This window comes from Neoarius graeffei, chromosome 4 (assembly GCF_027579695.1).
Source record: "Neoarius graeffei isolate fNeoGra1 chromosome 4, fNeoGra1.pri, whole genome shotgun sequence".
In the NCBI taxonomy this organism is placed as follows: domain Eukaryota; kingdom Metazoa; phylum Chordata; class Actinopteri; order Siluriformes; family Ariidae; genus Neoarius; species Neoarius graeffei.
The window spans coordinates 105750932-105773730 of record NC_083572.1 but is presented as its reverse complement, the minus strand read 5'-3'; the positions used below and the strand labels follow the sequence as shown (position 1 = coordinate 105773730).

General features: G+C 40.8%; 1 protein-coding gene across 1 annotated transcript in view; it reads right to left on the bottom strand.

Moving 5' to 3' along the window:
* Positions 1-22799, bottom strand: part of slc4a8 (solute carrier family 4 member 8) — a 111820-nt gene that overhangs the window by 5744 nt on the left and 83277 nt on the right. The window contains exons 14-24 of the mRNA XM_060920120.1: positions 19831-20076; positions 19224-19329; positions 11368-11529; positions 11168-11281; positions 7502-7663; positions 6358-6609; positions 2513-2581; positions 2151-2324; positions 845-976; positions 626-741; positions 369-477 (exon numbers count right to left, since the gene is read on the bottom strand). Of these exons, the coding sequence (XP_060776103.1) occupies positions 369-477; positions 626-741; positions 845-976; positions 2151-2324; positions 2513-2581; positions 6358-6609; positions 7502-7663; positions 11168-11281; positions 11368-11529; positions 19224-19329; positions 19831-20076 (1642 nt within the window). The remainder of the gene's footprint in view (positions 1-368; positions 478-625; positions 742-844; positions 977-2150; positions 2325-2512; positions 2582-6357; positions 6610-7501; positions 7664-11167; positions 11282-11367; positions 11530-19223; positions 19330-19830; positions 20077-22799) is intronic.

The window sequence follows — 22799 nt, the reverse complement described above, 5'->3', positions numbered from 1 at the left end:
CTTCAACGAGGCATACTTGTTAATTGAAAAGCATTCCAGGTGCCGGCCTCATGAAGCTGGTTAAGATATATTTGATTTCAACACATCATGAATCTCAATCACTAACAAAGCCAATGTATTATTTTTTATTAGCTCTCCTGTCATGCCAGCACTTCTTAAAAGTGGACACTTCTTGTAGGATTACAAATAAAACACTCGCTAAGGTGGAAAAAAAGTGTCAAAGCAGCCTTAGTCATGCCACTGCATTACAGGCTCAACACTATTTGATATCCAAATATCCATACGTTATAGATTTTAAGGACAGACTCTAAGTGCTAAGCTAGCTAGTTTATTAGCTTAGCCAAAGTAAGTTGTGGTTGTTTTGCTACCTTTTTGAGCCCTGTTGGACGGGGTGTGTCTTTGTGATTGGAGCTAAGAGACTTCCAGACTGTAGTTTTCGACATTTCATCTGAGATGTTGATGTCAGAGGGGTCAGTCCTACACGAGGAGAGGAGACAAGAGGAGAGGTTCAAGTTTAGAAATTGAGATCTTATTGAAAACTAAGCATGTTTTGGATAAATCATGGTTACTGTGGTGTGTCTGTCGTCATGACTAATAATACAGCTGACTGGACAGTTGGTGTTACTTGGGGTCTGGTGTTTTAGGAGACTGCAGTAGCTTGCTGTTCTCCATCGGGATTCGTACTGTATTTTTATCCTCTCCTCTGTCTAAGTCATCAACCAGCATCTCCTGTGTCTCCTGCTACACACAGACATGCACGCTCTCACTCTTCAAATCTCTGTATCAATAGCAGAACAGTTTGGATATTGTTTTGCCGGATGCTTGAAATCGTCGTTGGCACTACCTCCTCTGCCTTTTTAGATGCATCATCAAGTTTCTTCTTTTTGCTCTCAGGCATGAGGTCATCGAGGTAACTCAGCTCCCGTTTGCTGAAGCAGAAATCCAGCAGTTTACGGATGAAGACCAGCGCCAGCACCTGGTGATGCACAACACCATAATCAGTTTCTATGTTCCCTCATAACTGACCACAATTATATACATATACAACAGCCATAAATCACCCTCATAATCATCCTCAGTATAGCACATTTTATAAAAAGGTTCAAGTAAACTTAATGACACATTAGTTATTTTATGACTTAATAATTCAAATATTAAAAACTACATAATTGGATTTAAAAGTACATGCATTTTCAAATCAGTAATTAAAAAAAAGACATTGTAGAATAAACTGATTATTTAATCATGGAATTTGGTCACTATTTTTAGAGGATTTATTTATAACTAGCAGGTTTTGCAAAATTCTGGGTTGCCCCCAGACTTCCATGTTAAATTTGGTGAAGATCCATCAAGAAATTGTGATGTTAACCCAAGACAAACAAAAATCCAAACATCCACCACCCAGGGGCCCACCGGGGACCCCCTGGGGCCCAAATATGGAATTTCTGAGTTCTGCCAAATTGTAGCTACCTCGTGTACCTACATGCCAAGTTTAGTGAAGGTCTGTCGAGAGTTTGTGTTGATAAATGTAACATGAAAGGCATTGAGGGAGGGTGTGGGTGGATGGATGTTGTGCCCCCCAGGGACCTCCCTGGGGCTTGTACATGAATTTGGTTTATATCTGCAAAATTCCGGGTCATCCCCGGACCTACTTGCCAAATTTGGTGAAAATCCATTGAGAAATGGCGATGTTAGCTCAAGACAGACAGACAAACAAACTTTGCCGCTTATTATATAGATAATTATTATTTACAATTCAAAATAATGAATTTGAAGATGTTTTCAATTGGTTTAAATGTGGTGTACATTTGTATATTTTGTTTAAAAGTAGACTAACAAAATATACCCCATTAAATTTCATTATTTAAAAACTATTTGAACGTTAAAAATATTTATGTATTCAAAGACAAAAACTCCTGTGATCTGCTTTATCACCTCTCAAAATTACCCACTTCCTTAATGAGCTAAATGACCTCCATGCTTTATGTAATCTGAACTCATAATATCTCTCACACTGTTCTCTGTCTGAGGCTGAATGCACTGAAATACTACACCTTACTTCAAAGTAAGATGTATTGTTTAAAGTAATTTTAAGTAAGTTCGCTCTAAAATCCCTTCCGCATGCACATGCATATTGTTTTGGAACGTACCATCATAGGGAATACGATAGCCGCGGGGGACGTCTTGATGACCCACAGCAGGACGAGACAGGTGAGCTGTGTGATGGTGAAAAGGTGAACTTTCCTCAGAGGAACATGTCGAAGGTAGATGAAATCCGGCTGATGTTTTGCTGGCATGCCAAACAGCTTCAAACGGTCGAAGAACTGAAACGAAGACAGAGAAAGAGAACTGGGTCAGGAAATAAGTTAATGAGCCTGGAGATACGGTTTAGATAAATTAGTGAGAAGGCGATTTTCAGTACATTAACTGCCAAAGTAGAACAAGGAGAGTGTAAGTAAGGAGTGTTTGCGTGTGTGACTTGATGTGGACTGTGAAAGATGAACATTCCTACCTGAATTCCTTTGAGAGAGGAAGCTCCCATATAGAGGAACACTCCATACAGCACTGGCATGGGGATGAACTGAGGAAACGGAAGAGACATGATCGCTACTGAAGATGGAACCATATGCAAAATTCAGTATGTAATTTTTCAGTAAATTGCTGTTATTCATTTAAAAAGGGTTTGGAAAATTTATCTTTTCCGGGTTTTGCCGTCTTTGTAGCAGACATCTCTGGGGGGGTTGCCTGGGATGCTTGTGAAAACATTTATCTACGTGTTGCTTTAGTTTAGATGGCCAAAATGGTTTGGAGTCAGTTACCATGGTTTTAATCTTTTAAGATCTTTCAGGAAGTTATGTCTCTTTGGGCTTTTCCTGTAGTATTGGTAAAAAAGAGGGAAGGGTACACCTGATTCTGTGTTGACTACGGTATGCTGAATATCAAAAACACACCTTGATGGCTACCCTGTGCAGCAGGTGCAGGAGCTTCTCGAGGCACAGCATGGAGCCACTATATTCAGCACCTTTGATCTAATGAGTAGCTACAGGTAGTATAACTGAAGCCAAATAGCGGTCAAAGAACAGCTTTTGCCACTTCTTGAGTGCTATCTGAATTTACACTTCTGCCGTTTGGATTGCAAAATGCCACCTTCACTTTCTAAAAGCTACCAGAGGTTCTAGTCCTTGCAGATCTCAAAATAAAGAGTTGCTTCTCTGATGCATTTGCATGAGGAATCCTGAGAGAAGTGCAGCTACTATACATCTGAAAAAGAATTATTGGTTGCTGGGTGGACTGCTGAGAAAAGGTGGGTTTATTTAGAGGGACCCTTTCTGAAGGTGTATGCTGAAGGCGTATCCTCTTTTTGTGGTCCACAATAAAGTGAAAATGCAATGTTCTACTGAACACACACTCATACAGTCCATATAAACCAACTGAAAGCTTCCTGGCCTCTCTTTAAGCCACAGTCACACTCCAACTGTCGCTGACCTTTGTCTGGTGAGACATCAGGAATATTCAAGAAGCAGACTTTGTTTTGGAACCACTCAAGAAAAGAGACAAGCTCAAATCAACTTCACATATAAGAATGGTTGGTTTAAGTTCAGTCCCCAAAAACCACATAGACATATTTTACAGGTAGTTATTCCATCTTCCTATCAACAGGCCCTTTTACATTATTCCCATAACAGTTTCTTTAGGTCATCTGCATAGAATGAAGATCTTACTATCATTTTTGGACATCATGTACTGGCCAAACATAAAGAAGGATGTGTGGGTAAGGCATGTGATTAATGCTAGAAATAGAAGTCCAGAATCAGAAAGCCATCAGGTCTATCGCAATCCACTCTCAAGGCTGATTTATACTTGTGTGTAGGCTCTATGCAGAACCTAAGCTTTAGCCTATGCAAGTGGCCTATACCGTTGTGAGCCTTTGGTATATTTGCGTTGATCTGCAATTACATGTCTAAAACAGTAGTTGGAGGTGAGGTTTATATGGCATTGTGTTGAGTTTCTTTGTGTACTTCAAACAATGACAACTGAAACGGAGCAGATCATGTTGGAGTTGGAGCTAATAAATGTTCAACAGTTACTTTTACTGGAATTACTGCAAAGCAAAAAAAAAAAAAAAAAGGAGAGATGATGTCATAGGGGATGGTGTGTATGACCTCTCCTCAATTTGGCCATGTTCGTTCAACTCAATTCGAAAATGACAGAGAAGGAAGAGTAGCTGGAAATGCATAGGAGGAAATGATGCTACCAAGTGGATCAATCACATTTATTGTGGTCTGCATTGCCACACGTCAGATTACACCATAGGCTAGGGCATAGGGTATGCAGTTACGCTGTTCCTACCTTGTATCTATGGCATAGATTCACACAAAAATATAAACGGGTCTTAAGCCCGGCGCACACTGGTGATTTTCCGTCACTTGGTTGTGCAACTTTTTGACGCAGACAAGAAATTGCTTCGTGTGCAGATATTTGCGACGGTGACTTTTTGTTGCTTGTGACAGATTGCAGGTATCAAACATGCTTGATATTCTGTGACAAAAAGCCACCAGTCGCTGACTTGTTGCAGAGATATCGCTGCGTGTGCGTGGCTTTGTGATAATGAAGCGATCACCTCCAAAGGCTAAGCCAATCCCCGCCCAAGAAGTAGTCGCGTGATTTCCATGTGACTTGCATCCCCCTCCCCAAATCACCCACTGGTCACAGATAACACGCATACGCAGCTACTCAAGAGGGAAAACTTGCGTCCAAAAATCGCAATACGCTTGCGACGAGAAGTCGCCCATGTGCGCCGGGCTTTAAGCTGTACGAACAGGTTACATGTTCGATGTTCACCTTTCAGCTGCAGGTTCTTGACAAAATGAACATCTGTACTTATTGGGGTTTGCCTGCATACCTTGACTCAAGCTGTGGAGACAAGTTTCTATCATCTTGTGCACACAGTCTGAAGACAATGGAGTGTAATGCCACAACCTTAACAACATGTACCATCCAAAAAACAACCTCACAGAATTGATTAACCAACCTCTCCAAACCAGGATGACCGATAAACATCAGTGAATCTGGAATCAATGGATATCCATTGGCAAGAACTGTTTTAAAACAGCCCTTCATAAATACCCTTTGTAAGGAAGCCTAAAAGATTTTTTGGAGTAATTCTTGGCCATCCTCCACATCCAGACCATGATGTATGCCAGGTGATTCAGGGACAGAATGATCTCATCCAGCAGGTCTGGGAAAACATAAAGATGCAAGAAAAAGCAGACCAAATACTACAACCAAATAAAAAACAACCAGAGCTAGTTCACTGCCAAGCTAGCCGAATGGTGGATGGGGCCAAGTAAAGTGGTCGAGTGATGGAGCTGGGTTACCTGTTACATTGCTTTTTGGGATTAAAGTTTTAGTGGCTTTTCAAAAATAAAAAAAAGGTCTCTGTTCAGATGTAAGAACACTTGGTATTGGTGGTAAGACTATTATTCAGCTCTGCCTTTATGCAGTGCAAGATTAATTCTGAAATTGGTGTGGAATGTTTACACTGATTTATGTATTGTTTATTTGCTTAGACAAAAAGATCATCAGATAGCATCACGAACTTTGGACAGCTGTTCAAATGGAAATTGTGTGGAGTGTTGGGATTATTTGAGCACCTGAGGAAAATGTTTACAGGCTTTAAATCTAATTAACCAATCCTAATTAAAAGGATTAACTTCCAACAAAGTGGAGTGTTCTGCCAAGGCACAAATCTTCAAACATGTTAAGACCCACCTAAGTTTGCAAGACAGAGGAACTCTGGAGGAACTTAAGGCATAGACATACTGGTTTCATATACTTTCGCAAAAGAGAGGTTCCAACATTATATGCAAGTATAACAACATCAATATGGACACCATTGTGACCAGCAACACCCAGTTCCCCCATAAACCAAATGGCTGCTCTCCAGAGGCATGCAAAATGTGAGCCTGAACATTGTTGTGCTATTTTCTCACTCGAACACACAAGTGACGTGTAAACTCTACATAAGTCTGTTGAAATCACACAACTTCTATATTTCAAAACAGTAATGTCATGATTGTGCATGTGACCTGTAGTTTAAGAAAAATTTTTTCTTTCTTTCAGTATGATATCCAAGGATAACCAGGAAAAGATGCTGTTTATTCACTCTCTCATTGTCTCATCACATATTTTTATCGAGCTGTCTTGTAATTATGGCTTGTCCAACATTGTCTGTTCTCATCCCCCATGCTTTATTGATACTATTTTGCATTCAGTCATTACTTTTCCAGCTAAAAATGAAAGATGGACATGCTAGTAGATCATACATGTACATCTACTGAAATGTTCATGATGTACCTGTAAAGCACCAGTCATAAACACCGAGCAGCCCATGAGCAGGAAGATGAGCAGGCCGGTTAGTCTCTGCTCTCTGATGCCCAGGAATCGGGGCTGTTCTCCAGGGGCGGAGCTTTCTGACTCCAGTTTTAGACTGTTGACGTGGGAGATTGACAGTACGGTCGCCGCTACGAACCACGGCAAGCCCATTACTGAGCACACAGCCAGCATCACCCCCACCATCAGCAGGTCCAAGTGATAGCCACAACCCTTCTACAGAGCAAGAGGAACACACACACACACATATATACACATATAACAGGTGGCGCCACTGTCTTGACAACTTTTATACATACCAATCTGGGGAACATCCCGTATGAGTTTGATCACTCCTGTAGGAGGAGTAATGATTTTCATGAGATTGCATGTGACTTCTGTCGGCTCATCCATGGCAGGTGGCGCCACCTGGTGAACAACTCTTGTTGGAATATGTCTTTAGAGTCTTCTGGGTGAGGTTCAATAAAAACGTCCCAGCAGTTGATGAAGAGTAGCGTTTAACGTGACAAGTCACCCAAAAATTTCAGACACCCATAAAATCGTAAATATGACAGGTGGCGCCACCATCTTAACAACTTTTACACACTCCCACTTGGAGAACACTGTATGTGAGTTTGATTGAAATCAAATTAATCCTGTAGGAGGAGTAGCGATTTTTGGAAATTGTGGACGGATGACGACGACGGATGGTTGACAGATGGACGACACGTGATCAAATAAGCTCCTCCAGCCTGTCCTACAGCTGGATGAGGTAACCAGCTGTGAGCGCAAAGAAAATCTGTAATTGCGAAACCAAATTACCAATATTTTTTGTCAGATTTGGCTACGAAAAACATTTGTGCACAACTTTCCTACATTACTGATTAACGAGGTGCATTATTTTCCCAACTTCAAGTGAATGTACGCGATATAAATTGCCTCACATCAATACAAATAAGGAACCCATACAAATGCTAACTATGTACAGATGACTGAAATATTTTTCCAAGAACAAATAAAAACAAGCAACTCAGCTGTGCTGAGTAAATTTCTCGATATAAACTCTTTGTGCTAAAAGCTACACAAGAAGACAGACAACGCGCGCACACACATACACAGAACATCTCACCTTCAGTTTGTGTTCTTTGCGGTTGATGATGACGGCTGTGATTTGCTGGTCCATGAAGATGAGGATGGTGCAGAGCATGGATGGTATTGCTGCTGCCAGGACCGTCCACCACGGGTTCCGACCAATCGGGTTAATCAGCCAGCCACGGTCATCCCGTGTAGGCTAGAACAAAATCACCCGCGATGCATTTAGCAATAAAATGAGATATGAGATGAAATACCTTCCAAGCGGCCACTATGTGCAAGCAAACATGATGAAGTGCCTTCGAGGATATAGTGTGTCTTTCCAGAGGAGAATATGAGAGAATATACGCTGCCCTATCATTTGACCTTCTCGCGGAGAATATACAGTATGATTCACTGCCCTAGAAGGTGTCCTTCCAGTAGGGGATATGATATCCACTGCCCAATGCAGATCCTCGAGGGTGTGGAAACAGGAAGAAGTGCCCATCCAATGGGGAATACGTTATGCACTGCCCTATAGTCTGCCCTTCTAATGGACAATATACAAACAATGCATTGGCCTAAAGGATGCCCTTCTAGAGGAGAATACATGGTCCAATGGATTTCCTTTAAGTGCAAGGAAATATGATGAAATTCTCTACTAGGTGCCATTCCAGTGGAGGAAGTGAGATGCACTACCACATAGGCTTCCCTACATGCAAGAAAATAAGACAAAATGCCCTCTAGGTACTTCACATGTAAGAAAACCATGAATTAAAGCAAGACAGCCTTTTGATTTCATAAAATCGGTGAGATTTCGTTCCTTCTGAAATGTGGTCATTGTGATGTACATTTATTTCTGTAATATCTAAAAAATATCAGGCCATTCTGTGGCTGGGAAGTTATTTAATTTGAGGGGATTAAAGCAAATGTGCATGAAATCGCTCGCTTCACGCAGTCAAGCAGACAGAAGAAGTCTGTGTGCGCATGCGCAGGTTGACCTCCTTCTTCTTCTTTTGGGTTTTACGGCAGCTGGCATCCACAGTGTCGCATTGCTGCCATCTACAGGTTTACCTTTGAGCGTGCACTGACAGTTCCATCATTCTGTCGCTAAACGAACAGCTGATCACACCGAGGTGCTCGCTGAGCGCCGATATTTATTAGTTTGGTCCTGCGTTTCCTTTCCTTCGTATAGAACATAACGTCTTTTTTCCTTGCTTTCTTTCCGTTACCGTAGTCGGTCTTTCACGTTTCATTCGCACACTCACGTCCTCCATTTTTCTCTCCTGTTTCAAATTTGTATCCCACAATGCCTTGCGCGAACGGGGAAAGCCCACCACATGATACATGACGTAGTATCTTGAATTGGGTCAAGCCAAGTTTATTTGTATAGCACTTTTAACAATAAACATGTGTTTTTCCATGTTACTGGGCATGAAAAAATCATATATAATACTGATATTCCTCTTAGGGGTAACTTCAGGGGTCAGGTAGAGGTCATTGACCTTTGAAATTTGAAGTTTCTATGCATGACATTCTAGACGGGTGTATCTTAGGATCTAAATGTGATAGAAATGTGAAGTTAATGTGTATTTCCTTGTTTCTGACCATGAGAAACCCATTTTTAATACTGGTATTACTCTTACAGGTCATCTCTGGGGTCAGCTAGAGGTCACTGACCTCCAGCATAATGCATATCTATGGACGAAATTAGAAACGGGTGTATCTTAGGTTCTAAATGTGATAGAAATGTAAACTAAATGTGTATTTCCATGTTTCTGGCCATGATAAACTAATTTCTAATACTGATATCATTTTTATAAGTCACCTTTGAGGTCAGCTAGAGGTCACTGACCTCCACGATAATGCATTTCTAAGCATGAAATTAGAAACAATCTATCTTTGGATTAAAATGTGAAATACTGTAAATGTAAAGTAAATATATGATTCCATGTTTCTGGACATGACACAACTCATTTCTGATAAGTAAAACATCTCCAGTGGTCACAAACTATGTCAGAAGCTGAACACAGTTGCCCCATTTCCATTGATAATTTCAAAGTGAGTAATGTTTTGGAGCATTTGCTCTCATTTGCACTAGAGTTGAAGAATACAGTATATTGTAGTTTAATTTTCAGTCATTTTAATGTTGGACATTGATAGGGCAATTCTAAATTCACCGGAATAACTATGTCAGTCTAGCAGAGGTAGAGATTCAACGGAATTTTCATGTTCATGTTTTGTGTGTAGCCCATTATTTTCCCGCGGTTCAGAGTGGGGCAAGATCACTGGAAAACATCCCCCCTACACAAGATGCTTTGAGGCAACACATAAAAAGAGCAATGTACCAGGCTAATATATGGAACCTTGCTTTGGTTTCTCAACCATGTTTGCCCAGTCCATCAGACTGGGGATGGATTGACACCGATGCTGGATGGCAGCCACTTTGGACAACACTCCCTGAAGCTTCACAGGCTTGCTATGAACTTGTACACTGTGGTTGCAAAAAGGGTTGTACTGGGCACTGTAGATGTAAAAAGGCAGCCTTAAAGTGCACAGCACTGTGCACATGCTCTGGTGACTGCAGCGACTAAATCAGTGTTCTGTAGTTACAATTTGTAGGCCAACATTGTAATCCCCAAAGGTCAAGGCCCTTAGAATAAATGTAGATACTATAAGTGATTTTAAAATGTTCTTTATGGAACCTGTTCAACTGTTTACACTGCATTTAGAGTTTTGATTGTAGTTCAAGTTTTTGATTAGTTAAAGTTTATAATTTCTGACAAGTTGAAGTATATTTCTGTCATGTTCATATTCATATGGAATTGTTTCTTACAATCCAAAACACATGAGATTTTTATATAGATTTATCAAAATGTGGGATGTTTCCCAACCTTGCCTGTTCTCCATGATGTTGACCTCTCAGAATGATATCAGTATCAAAAATGGGTTTCTCATGTACAGAATCATAGAAATACAAATTTAGTTTACATTTCTATCACATTTAGAACCTGAGGTACACCTGTTTCTAATTTTATGCATAGAAATGCATTATGCTGGAGGTCAGTGACCTCTAGCTGACCCCAGAGATGACCTGTAAGAGTAATATCAGTATCAAAAATGGGTTTCTCATGGTCAGAAACAAGGAAATACACATTAACTTCACATTTCTATCACATTTAGATCCTAAGATACACCCGTCTAGAATTTCATGCATAGAAACTTCAAATTTCAAAGGTCAATGACCTCTACCTGACCCCTGAAGTTACACCTAAGAGGAATATCAGTATTATATGTGATTTTTTCATGTCCAGGCACATGGAAAAACACATTTATTTTACATTTACATCACATTTATATGTTAAGATACAGCCTTTTCTAATTTCATGCATAGAAATGTGATATCATGGAGGTCAATGACCTCTAGCTGACCCCAGAGGTCAAACTGAGAATGCCTCCACGTCTCAAATTAAAGCTTATGCCTTCAAGAACAAACCCTGAAAGTTTCATGCTTTTTTCATTTTGTGCACAATTGTTATGCTTAACAGGCCCACTAAAATAATTGGATGTCGGGGAAAATTTTTTTATGACCTACACTTGAAAAATCTGAAAGGCAGTCTAGCTTTAATGCCCTGCAGGTTCCCTTTTTGTCTGCTGTTAATACAGTCATCTTTCAGATTAGTAGAAATTGATCTAGAAGTTCTGGTCCCGTTTTTTTCTTTACCTTGAATTTGCTTGGCACTTGTAGCTTCTGAGATGGAACTCCGATGGCGAAGTCAATCAGCACCATGAGAACAATCGTCAGGAAGACGGCAAAATCACTGATCATAGACCGCACCTTTGAAAAGAAAAGTACATGACCCCAATGATATTTTTGCACACACGTGTATGTGTGTATCAAGTTAAAATGAAAGCAGGTTTTACCCGTGTCGGAAAATATCTGCTGGTCTTGAACTGCTTGAGGAAGGTGGACAGGAAGAAGGTGGAGAAAAACAAAATAGACGACCAGAAGAGAACATCGGGAGTGTAGGGGCCGTGATGACCACAAGCTGTCCCGACAAACTGGCCGTTCAGATCTAAACACTCCTACACACAGACACGCACTTTAGCAGATGAAGAAATTGGGACGAAGATGAGACAGTTCTTTTCTCACACTGATAACAGTGGGCGATCAGAACAAGTAAAGTATAACACACTCAGTGTCGTATTATAGGAAAATAATCAGTAACAGGGTGGTGTGGAAAAGTTGATCCCAAAGTGTTTTATTTGGCTTATTAACTGCCCTGCCCAAAAAAAAAAAAAAAGAAGTTGCACGCACTAATATTTGATCGCTCCACCTTTAACTTTGATTACAGCATGCATTCACCGTGGCATTGTTTCGATAAACTTATGCAATGTCTCAACATTTATTTCAGTCCACAGTTGTGTTAATTTTTCACCGAGCTCTTGTGCTGACGACGGAAGAGTCGAACTACTGTGTAAAGTCTTCTCCAGCACATCCCAAAGATTCTCAGTGGAGTTAAGGTCAGGACTCTGTGGTGTGTGAAAATTATTTCTCATGTTTCCTGAATGGGCGGAGTAGTGGTTAGCGCCGTCGCCTCACAGCAAGAAGGTCCGGGTTCGAGCCCCATGGCCAGCGAGGGCCTTTCTGTGTGGAGTTTGCATGTTCTCCCCGTGTCCGCGTGGGTTTCCTCCGGGTGCTCCGGTTTCCCCCAGAGTCCAAAGACATGCAGGTTAGGTTAACTGGTGACTCTAAATTGAGCGTAGGTGTGAATGTGAGTGTGAATGGTTGTCTGTGTCTATGTGTCAGCCCTGTGATGACCTGGCGACTTGTCCAGGGTGTACCCCGCCTTTCACCCGTAGTCAGCTGGGATAGGCTCCAGCTTGCCTGCGACCCTGTAGAAGGATAAAGCGGCTGGAGATAATGAGATGAGATGTTTCCTGAACCACTTTTTCACAACCTGAGCCCTAATTTTATTCCCGTACCATCAAGAAAGAAAAAAAAAATCCATTGATGTGATGATAATCTGGTCATTCTCTTTTTCTATCAGTCAGAACATCTTGTTGACATTCTATTATGCATTCATTGAAAGTGTTTTAGCTTTTTCTATATGCTGTTGGTATTACTCCATTACTGTACAGGATAGGAACTGCCTGCATAATATTGTCAAGGTGTGTTCTAAGATTATTGGATTTCCTGCTTGCCACCTGAATACTGTGTACGAGCAGCAGACTAGCGGCCTGGCTTGTCGAATTCTTAAGGACTCGACTCATGCTTTGTTCCCGGCGTTTGAGCAGCTGCCATCTGGTCGCAGGTTCCGCTGTCTGGCCTGTAAGACCCAGAGGAGGAGAGCAACCTTTGTTCCAAGTGTTATTCTCCTCCTGAACTCTAAGAAGTCTAAGACAGTTACAATAACTTGCAACCCCGATTCCAAAAAAGTTGGGACAAAGTACAAATTGTAAATAAAAACGGAATGCAATAATTTACAAATCTCAAAAACTGATAATGTATTCACAATAGAACATAGACAACATATCAAATGTCTTAAGTGAGACATTTTGAAATTTCATGCCAAATATTGGCTCATTTGTAATTTCAGGACAGCAACACATCTCAAAAAAGTTGGAACAGGGGCAATAAGAGGCTGGAAAAGTTAAAGGTACAAAAAAGGAACAGCTGGAGGACCAAACTGCAACTCATTAGGTCATTTGGCAATAGGTCATTAACATGACTGGGTATAAAAAGAGCATCTTGGAGTGGCAGCGGCTCTCAAAAGTAAAGATGGGAAGAGGATCACCAATCCCCCTAATTCTGCGCCGACAAATAGTGGAGCAATATCAGAAAGGAGTTCGACAGTGTAAAATTGCAAAGAGTTTGAACATATCATCATCTACAGTGCATAATATCATCAAAAGATTCAGAGAATCTGGAAGAATCTCTGTGCGTAAGGGTCAAGGCCGGAAAACCATACTGGGTGCCCGTGATCTTCGGGCCCTTAGACGGCACTGCATCACATACAGGCATGCTTCTGTATTGGAAATCACAAAATGGGCTCAGGAATATTTCCAGAGAACATTATCTGTGAACACAATTCACCGTGCCATCCGCCGTTGCCAGCTAAAACTCTATAGTTCAAAGAAGACGCCGTATCTAAACATGATCCAGAAGCGCAGACGTCTTCTCTGGGCCAAGGCTCATTTAAAATGGACTGTGGCAAAGTGGAAAACTGTTTTGTGGTCAGACGAATCAAAATTTGAAGTTCTTTATGGAAATCAGGGACGCTGTGTCATTCGAACTAAAGAGGAGAAGGACGCTGAGCGCTGTTATCAGCGCTCAGTTCAGAAGCCTGCATCTCTGATGGTATGGGGTTGCATTAGTGCGTGTGGCATGGGCAGCTTACACATCTGGAAAGACACCATCAGTGCTGAAAGGTATATCCAGGTTCTAGAGCAACATATGCTCCCATCCAGACGACGTCTCTTTCAGGGAAGACCTTGCATTTTCCAACATGACAATGCCAAACCACATACTGCATCAATTACAGCATCATGGCTGCGTAGAAGAAGGGTCCGGGTACTGAACTGGCCAGCCTGCAGTCCAGATCTTTCACCCATAGAAAACATTTGGCGCATCATAAAACGGAAGATACGACAAAAAAGCCCTAAGACAGTTGAGCAACTAGAATCCTACATTAGACAAGAACGGGTTAACATTCCTATCCCTAAACTTGAGCAACTTGTCTCCTCAGTCCCCAGACGTTTACAGACTGTTGTAAAGAGAAAAGGGGATGTCTCACAGTGGGAAACATGGCCTTGTCCCAACTTTTTTGAGATGTGTTGTTGTCATGAAATTTAAAATCACCTCATTTTTCTCTTTAAATGATACATTTTCTCAGTTTAAACATTTGATATGTCATCTATGTTCTATTCTGAATAAAATATGGAATTTTGAAACTTCCACATCATTGCATTCCGTTTTTATTTACAATTTGTACTTTGTCCCAACTTTTTTGGAATCGGGGTTGTATATCTTCTGTACAATACTCTAGTGCAATATCACATGTCCTGATGTGCAATATTACAATATCACCTTGTCACTTTAACTACAATGTCACTCTAATCATATTGTCATTTTAATTTTATCCACGCTTCATTTTATTTATTTGCCATATTTTATCTGCTGCCTTTTTTTTTTTTAAACTTTGTTACTGGCAACAGGCCTGCCATTGTACATTGTACATAATACGATGTTTTTTTTCCCCCACTCATTTTTGTGATTTTATTCTTTTTGTGATTTTATTTTCTTGCTCTTTTTTTTTTTAATGTACCGCTCTTCGCCCTTCTAATTGCCCTTCGGGGATAAATAAAGTTTTGTCTGATCTGATCAGTACATTCAAGTCGTCAGCTGACTTCATTTTATTGCCCCATAATGCTGCTGAGCCTCGATCTGACCCACTGAAGCAACCCCAGATCATCACACTGCATCCAGAGGTTTGCTCAGTGGCCACTATCTATGATGGGTGCATCGCTTCATGAGCTCCCCTAACACACCCATCTCTCAGGAACAGGGTCAATCTGGACTCATCAGACCACATGACCTTTTCCTATTGCTCCAGAGTCCAATCTTTATGCTCCCTAGCGAATTGAAGCCTTTTCTCCTGATTAATTTTACTAACAAGTGGCTTTCTTATGGACACACAGCTGTTTAGTCTCAATCCTGTGAGATCTCATCACATTGTGAGTGTGGAAATGCTCTTAATTTCAATATTAAACATAGCCGTGAGTTCTAATGTCAGGTTTTTTGTTTTATGATTTGACTTCACCAAGCATTTACAGTGGTGCTTGAAAGTTTGTGAACCCTTTAGAATTTTCTGTATTTCTGCATAAATGTGACCTAAAACATCATCAGATTTTCACACAAGTCCTAAAAGTTGATAAAGAGAACCCAGTTAAACAAATGAGACAAAAATATTATACCTGGTCATTTATTGATTGAGGAAAATGATCCAATATTACATATCTATGACTGGCAAAAGTATGTGAACCTTTGCTTTCAGTATCTGGTGTGACCCCCTTGTGCAGCAATAACTGCAACTAAATGTTTCCAGTAACTGTTGATCAGTCCTGCACACCAGCTTGGAGGAATTTTAGCCCATTCCTCCGTAAAAGAACAGCTTCAACTCTGGGATGTTAGTAAGTTTCCTTAGATTAACTGCTTGCTTCAGGTCCCTCCACAACATTTCGATTGGATTAAGGTCAGGACTTTGACTTGGCCATTCCAAAACATTAACTTTATTCTTCTTTAACCATTCTTTGTTAGAACGACTTGTGTGCTTAGGGTCGTTGTCTTGCTGCATGACCCACCTTCTCTTGAGATTCAGTTCATGGACAGATGTCCTGACATTTTCCTTTAGAATTTGCTGGTATAATTCAGAATTCATTGTTCCATCAATGATGGCAAGCCGTCCTGGCCCAGATGCAGCAAAACAGGCCCAAACCATGATACTACCACCGCCATGTTTCACAGATGGGATAAGGTTCTTATGCTGGAATGCAGTGTTTTCCTTTCTCCAAACATAACGCTTCTCATTTAAACCAGAAAGTTCTATTTTGGTCTCATCTGTCCACAAAACATTTTTCCAATAGCCTTCTGGTTTGTCTACATGATCTTTAGCAAACTGCAGATGAGCAGCAATGTTCTTTTTGGAGAGCAGTGGCTTTCTCCTTGCAACCCTGCCATGCACACCATTGTTGTTCAGTGTTCTCCAGATGGTGGACTCATGAACATTAACATTAGCTAATGTGAGAGAGGCCTTCGGTTGCTTAGAAGTTACCCTGGGGTCCTTTTTGACCTCACCGACTATTACACACCTTGCTCTTGGAGTGATCTTTGTTGGTCGACCACTCCTGGGGAGGGTAACAATGGTCTTGAATTTCCTCCATTTGTACACAATCTGTCTGACTGTGGATTGGTGGAGTCCAAACTCTTTAGAGATGGTTTTGTAACCTTTTCCAGCCTGATGAGCATCAACAACACCTTTTCTGAGGTCCTCAGAAATCTCCTTTGTTCGTGCTATGATACACTTCCACAAACATGTGTTGTGTAGATCAGACTTTGATAGATCCCTGTTCTTTAAATAAAACAGGGTGCCCACTCACACCTGATTGTCATCCCATTGATTTGAAAACACCTGACTCTAATTTCACCTTCAAATTAACTGCTAATCCTAGAGGTTCACATACTTTTGCCACTCACAGATATGTAATATTGGATCATTTTCCTCAATAAATAAATGACCAAGTATAATATTTTTGTCTGATTTGTTTAACTGGGTTCTCTTTATCTACTTTTAGGACTTGTGTGAAAATCTGATGATGTTTTAGGTCACATTTATGCAGAAATCTAGTAAATTCTAAAGGGTTCACAAACTTTCAAGCACCACTGTAAGTGATCTCTGATCATGGTCAGTCAGGATCTTTTTCCAACCACATTTCTTCCGTGAAGCTGATGGTTCATCACGATCCTTCCAGGTGTTAATAATGCACTGGACAGATCTTAACCCAATTCCAGTCATTTCAGCTCAAATCTCCTTAGTTGTTTTCTTTGCTTGATGCAGGACAATAATTTGACCTTCTCAAACACAGTAACATCTTTTCCATGAGCACAGGATACAGCTTCGGATATGTTTGTGTAAGAAATGAGAAGCTACTCACTGCATCAGTTCAGGTTAAAAGAATTGTTGCCAGCTAGAACATATTAATCACTGCACTAATTATCCAATCAAAGGCTCTTATGTACTGTATTTGCTTATTTCAGTCCAAATGGTGACTTTTTTTTTTTTTTTTTGTCCGGGCGGTGTACTACAGCAGTTTGTCAATGGTTAATTTTTGTGTTTGTTAAAGAATGACAACATCATACTTTTTATCCATTTGTAGTTCCATGTAATGTTGAAGAACGTCTGCAAAACAAATTAGTTCCTCTTATAATGTTTATAGCGTAATATCAGCTCTAAACAGTCGTTCCCTCACCAGCCTCTCATGTTTTTTCTCTCGTTTGAAGTTAATAAGAGAAAAAAAGCAGCTTGTCTTGTTAGAGAAAAACCACAAAATCGTCGTAAATTCGTCAATCCTGAAAACTTTCCCATGTCAGAAATATAGTATTATCTATCAATTATTCGTCTCAGTTATTATTCACCGATATTCACTTCACCTTCAGTGAATAATTGTTTTAGTATAAATACACAGGTTATTATTTAAAATAAAAAAAATTGTATCAAAAATTATTAATTTCAAACTTCAAAAGCGGCATACAAATGTACTGTAATAACGGTGCGGCGCAGACTTGTCACTTATCTACGCCGAGTCACATAAAATACTTTGTTTTGAAATTGATAAAATAAACCACAACTCCACCTTCCCTTTGAATAGTTTTAGACCAAACGTCGTAGCATCTTTAGTGCTTTTAGGAACAGCATTTTCCTTCATCATTTGTGATTCTTCCTCACTTACGGTGACGAAGCGATCGGCCGCCATTTTGCCGAGTCGCTCGAGGTGATTATCGAGAAATAGTCCGAATTTCTCAACTAATCAGCGCACGCAATTTTCTATAATCACCTGCATCTCATCTCTTATCCTGTTCTACAGGGTCGCAGGCAAGCTGGAGCCTATCCCAGCTGACTACGGGCGAAAGGCGGGGTACACCCTGGACAAGTCGCCAGGTCATCACAGGGCTGACACATAGACACAGACAACCATTCACACTCACATTCACACCTACGGTCAATTTAGAGTCACCAGTTAACCTAACCTGCATGTCTTTGGACTGTGGGGGAAACCGGAGCACCCGGAGGAAACCCACGCGGACACGGGGAGAACATGCAAACTCCGCACAGAAAGGCCCTCGCCGGCCACGGGGCTCGAACCCGGACCTTCTTGCTGTGAGGCGACAGCGCTAACCACTACACCACCGTGCCACCCTGTCCAAGCTGCTGTTACAGAAAATTATTCAACGATTTTCTGACCAATCAGAATCCAGTATTCAGCAGCACTGTGATATGAATGAATATCTCCGGTAATCACTAAAGCCTAGGTCACAACCAGACGTACGATTTTTTGGCCGTGCGATTTTTGGCGTTTCCCTAAATCGCTGCGTTTTTTTTGTTCGTGGAGAAAGACGCACGCTGGCCGTAAGTTTGTCTTGCAACCTGAAAAAAACGTAAGCACCCGTAGAGTTTGTTTGACATGACAAAGGACCTCTGCGACCGGTCTACGGCTCGAAAATCAGCACGTCATACGCGCGCCCTCCGTGCGTTTCTTGCGTTTTTTGCACGTAGACCGGCCGTAGGAGCACGTACGGCCGGTTGTGACCTAGGCTTAATGAATAATTACTGGGTAATTTCTGTTTTGTATTTTCAGGAAGTTTTTGAATTTGTTTTGTAGTTCATGCAGATGAACTTGACGTGAAATTAAACTTCACTGAAAGTAAACTGCTTTTTCAGCAACAAATTGAGTTTATTGTACAGCGTGTTTGGTTATTGGAAAAAAAAGTCAGCACATCTTTTTGTATTTGGATCATTTGTTCCTTTCAGCCTTTGACTATAAACACACTCACTAATTTGAACTTGCGATAAAAAGAGAATATTATTGACCATGCAATGTCAGTGATTAAAAAAAACCTTGCTCAATTACTATAACTGTACATGATGTCAAAGGGACATTAATTGTGCACATGCTGACGTTGCCTACACTGTGTGTACTCTGAGTGTTGGAAGTAGCTTTACCTTCACAGTGAGGTTGCTCCACGGCACTTCAGATGCTGTGATGTTCCTTTCGCTCCACAGCTTCAGAGTTTTATTACTGGGGTTGTCAGGCACTGCACATTTACAGCTGAGAATACACAACACAAGACAGTGTACAGATACAGCAGTGTGTGACACGTTTATCATCATGAGGTGTTCGTGAACAAAAATAACATTTGCAGGCGTTTGCGAATTTTAAACTTCCCACATATACGCCTAGATATTATGTTGAAATATATTTTCCCAAGTGAAAAGTCAAGTCTTGTGGTCGTTTATACTTTAGAAGTTAAATTCTTACATTAGCTCAGAGTTCACAAGTTGCAACACAAGATTTTACTCTTGCAACCCATCAAAGTTTAGCTAGCTGACAATGCTATCTATACATGTATATGAAGGATGAAACAGATACTGGATATGCTAGCTAGCTAAATCGTTAGCATGGCAAGTGTGTTGTAGGAGAAGTCATTCGTGTGAGATCATCTGAGCTAGCTCACAACCGAAGCTCATGATTTAGCTAGCTAGCACTTCATAATTAGCAGCTGGGGAAGCTGATACAGTAAAGTGTGCGCGCATGTGCGTGCATGCTCACTAGGCCAGTGTGAGTTTATCCAGGTCATTGTGTGAGTTGACAGGATAGAGTTCTCCCAGATGTATAAGTTTCTCTAAAGCCTCGTAGATGAAGATGAGGCAGATGAGGGCAGCGAAGGCTTCTTCTGTGAAGCGTGTGATGTAGCAGACCAGAGAGCTAGCATCCGTCGCAACCAGGATAAAACACAGGAAGGCCGTCCACAGGCCGATACAGGTGCGCAGAGACAGGTACGACAGATCATAATCTCTACAAACAGACAGACAGAGAGAGAGAGCAAAGCCACTCATTTCATTATTTCAGGAAAAACTAATGTCAAAGTTGAGCTTAGCATTAATTTATTCGTTATGTTTCTTCTATATCGTAAATATATCCATCCACTCATCTATCCACTGAACTATCCATCATCCAAACAGCCATCCATCCATTCCATCTATCTGTCTGTCCACACACATTTTTATCCATCCATCCACTTCTTGTCCATCCATCCAGCCACCCATTCCATCCACTCACCTTTTCATCCATCCCTCCATCCATCCAGCAACCATCCAGCCAGCCATTCCATCCACCTATCTATCCATCCATCCATCCATCCATCCATCCATCAGTTCACTTACTTATCTATCCATCTATCCATCCACTCATTCCATCCAACCACCTGTCCATCCAGTCAGTCATTCCATCCACTTACCTATCCATCCATCAATTCATCCAATTCCTCATTCATCCAGCCATTCCATCCACCCATCCATCCATCAGTTCATCCACTTCCACATCCATTCATCCATCCAGCTATTCCATCCATCAGTTCATCCACTTGCTCATCCATCCAGCCAGCCATTCCATCCACTTACCTATTCATCTATCCACCCATTCCATCTATCCATCCATCAGTCCAACCACCTATCCACCCATCCAATTACCTCTCCATCCATCAATCCTTCCAACCACCCAAAATCCATCCACCCACTTGTCCATCCATCTACCCACTCATTCACCAATCTATTATCCAGCCACCTATCCACTGATCATCTACTCCGATTTAATCTAAAAATCTCATTTTAATCAAATTCTTTACATTTTATATTATGACTCATTATGGCACTCTTGGTAAAGATGGGTAAAGACAAAGTTATGAAAAATGCCTTTGTCTTTAATTAGATTAATCTCACAGTGAATATATAAAAGAAATCCAACTTTTAACTGATGAACATTTAAAGACAATAAAAATCTTTATCAAAATTTTAACAATAAAAAACACCACGCCACAAATATAGATACCTCTACAGTTAGTACTTTGTTCAACTTCCTTTGCTGTAACCCACCGATATCATTTGTATATTTTATATAACAGCAACTGAAAGATTTCTTTATACATTTTTGTGACTTTTCTGTAAACAAAACGTTATGGTATAATATAGAACAGTGTAATGATATACAGTGCTGCCTAGTAGTATTGGCACCCTTGAAGTTTTTGTACTTAAAGTTAAGCATCTCCTGAACAAAAGTGATGTAGTGATGCAGAATTTTTCTACAGATAGCTCGTGGTTAATATAAAAGAGCAAAGTATCAACAAAATAAAAAAAAATAAACAATTAGAGTGAAAAAAAATGAAAAAGGTAACTCTTGCTGTATCACTAGTATTGGCACCCTTTGCTGTTAGTCCTAAAACCTAACCTAACTAAACCTAATTTGACTCACCTATGGTAAATTACAAATGGAAATCACCTGTGAAGACCTGTCTGTGCCCATGTGACATGAAATGGCCAATGAATGATGAGATTTGTGTTCTGAAAAACCAACTGTTTCACTCAGTCCCTTTTTCACAATGGTGAAGACAAAAGAGCTGTCTGAAGAAACAAGAAATGCAGTTGTTGACAAACACAAGCGCTCCAAAGGATATAAAGCCATCTCCAAAGAGCTTGGTATCCCTGTGTCAACAGTGCGTAATGTTATTAAGAAATATTTGAAGCATGGAACTGTCAAGAACCTCCCTGGGCGTGGAGGTAAGAGAAAAATCAATTATAGAAGTCGTCGAAGGTTGGTGCGACTGGTGGCAGAATCACCTCAGTTAACATCTACGGACCTGCAGGCCCACCTGGAACAGTCTGGGGTAACTGTTTCAAGAAGCACCATAAGGCGCACACTCAACACAGCAGGGCTACATGGGCGGAGGCCAAGGAAGACCCCATTATTGAAAAAAAGACACAAAAAGGAGCATCTGGAGTTTGCGAAAGAGAACCTGGACAAGCCACAATCCTTCTGGGAAAATGTCCTGTGGACAGATGAGACAAAAGTAGAGCTTTTTGGGAATTCTCACAGGCAGTATGTTTACAGGTGCTGCAATGAAGCATTCAAAGAAAAGAACACCCTACCAACAGTCAAGCATGGTGGAGGATCAATAATGCTGTGGGGCTGCTTTGCTGCATCTGGGACTGGAGGCCTTACCCATGTCATAGGTATTATGAAATCTGAAGATTATCAACAGATTTTGGAGCAAAATGTCCTGCCCAGTGTAAGAAAGCTTGGTTTGAGGTGAAGATCTTGGGTACTCCAGCAGGACAAAGACCCCAAACACACATCTAAAAGCACACAAAAATGGTTAGAAAAGAAAAAATGGACTGTTTTGAAATGGCCAGCAATGAGTCCTGACCTCAATCCAATTGAGAATCTTTGGGGGGAGTTGAAATCTGCCATTGGCAGAAGGAATCCTTCAAATATCCAAGACCTAGAGCGCATAGCGAAGGAAGAGTGGGAGAAAATACCATAAGACAAATGCAAGAAGCTCATTGATGGCTACAGGAAATGTTTGGAGGCTGTCATCGCTGCCAAAGGGTATGCAACCAAATACTAAGGAGGGGTGCCAATATTCCTGCACCTGCTGTATTTCTGTTTTTTGTTGTCTTAGAAATTAAAATGCCTATTTTGAACGAAAACAACTTTTCAGTTCCTTTGGACCTTCAATTAAAAGA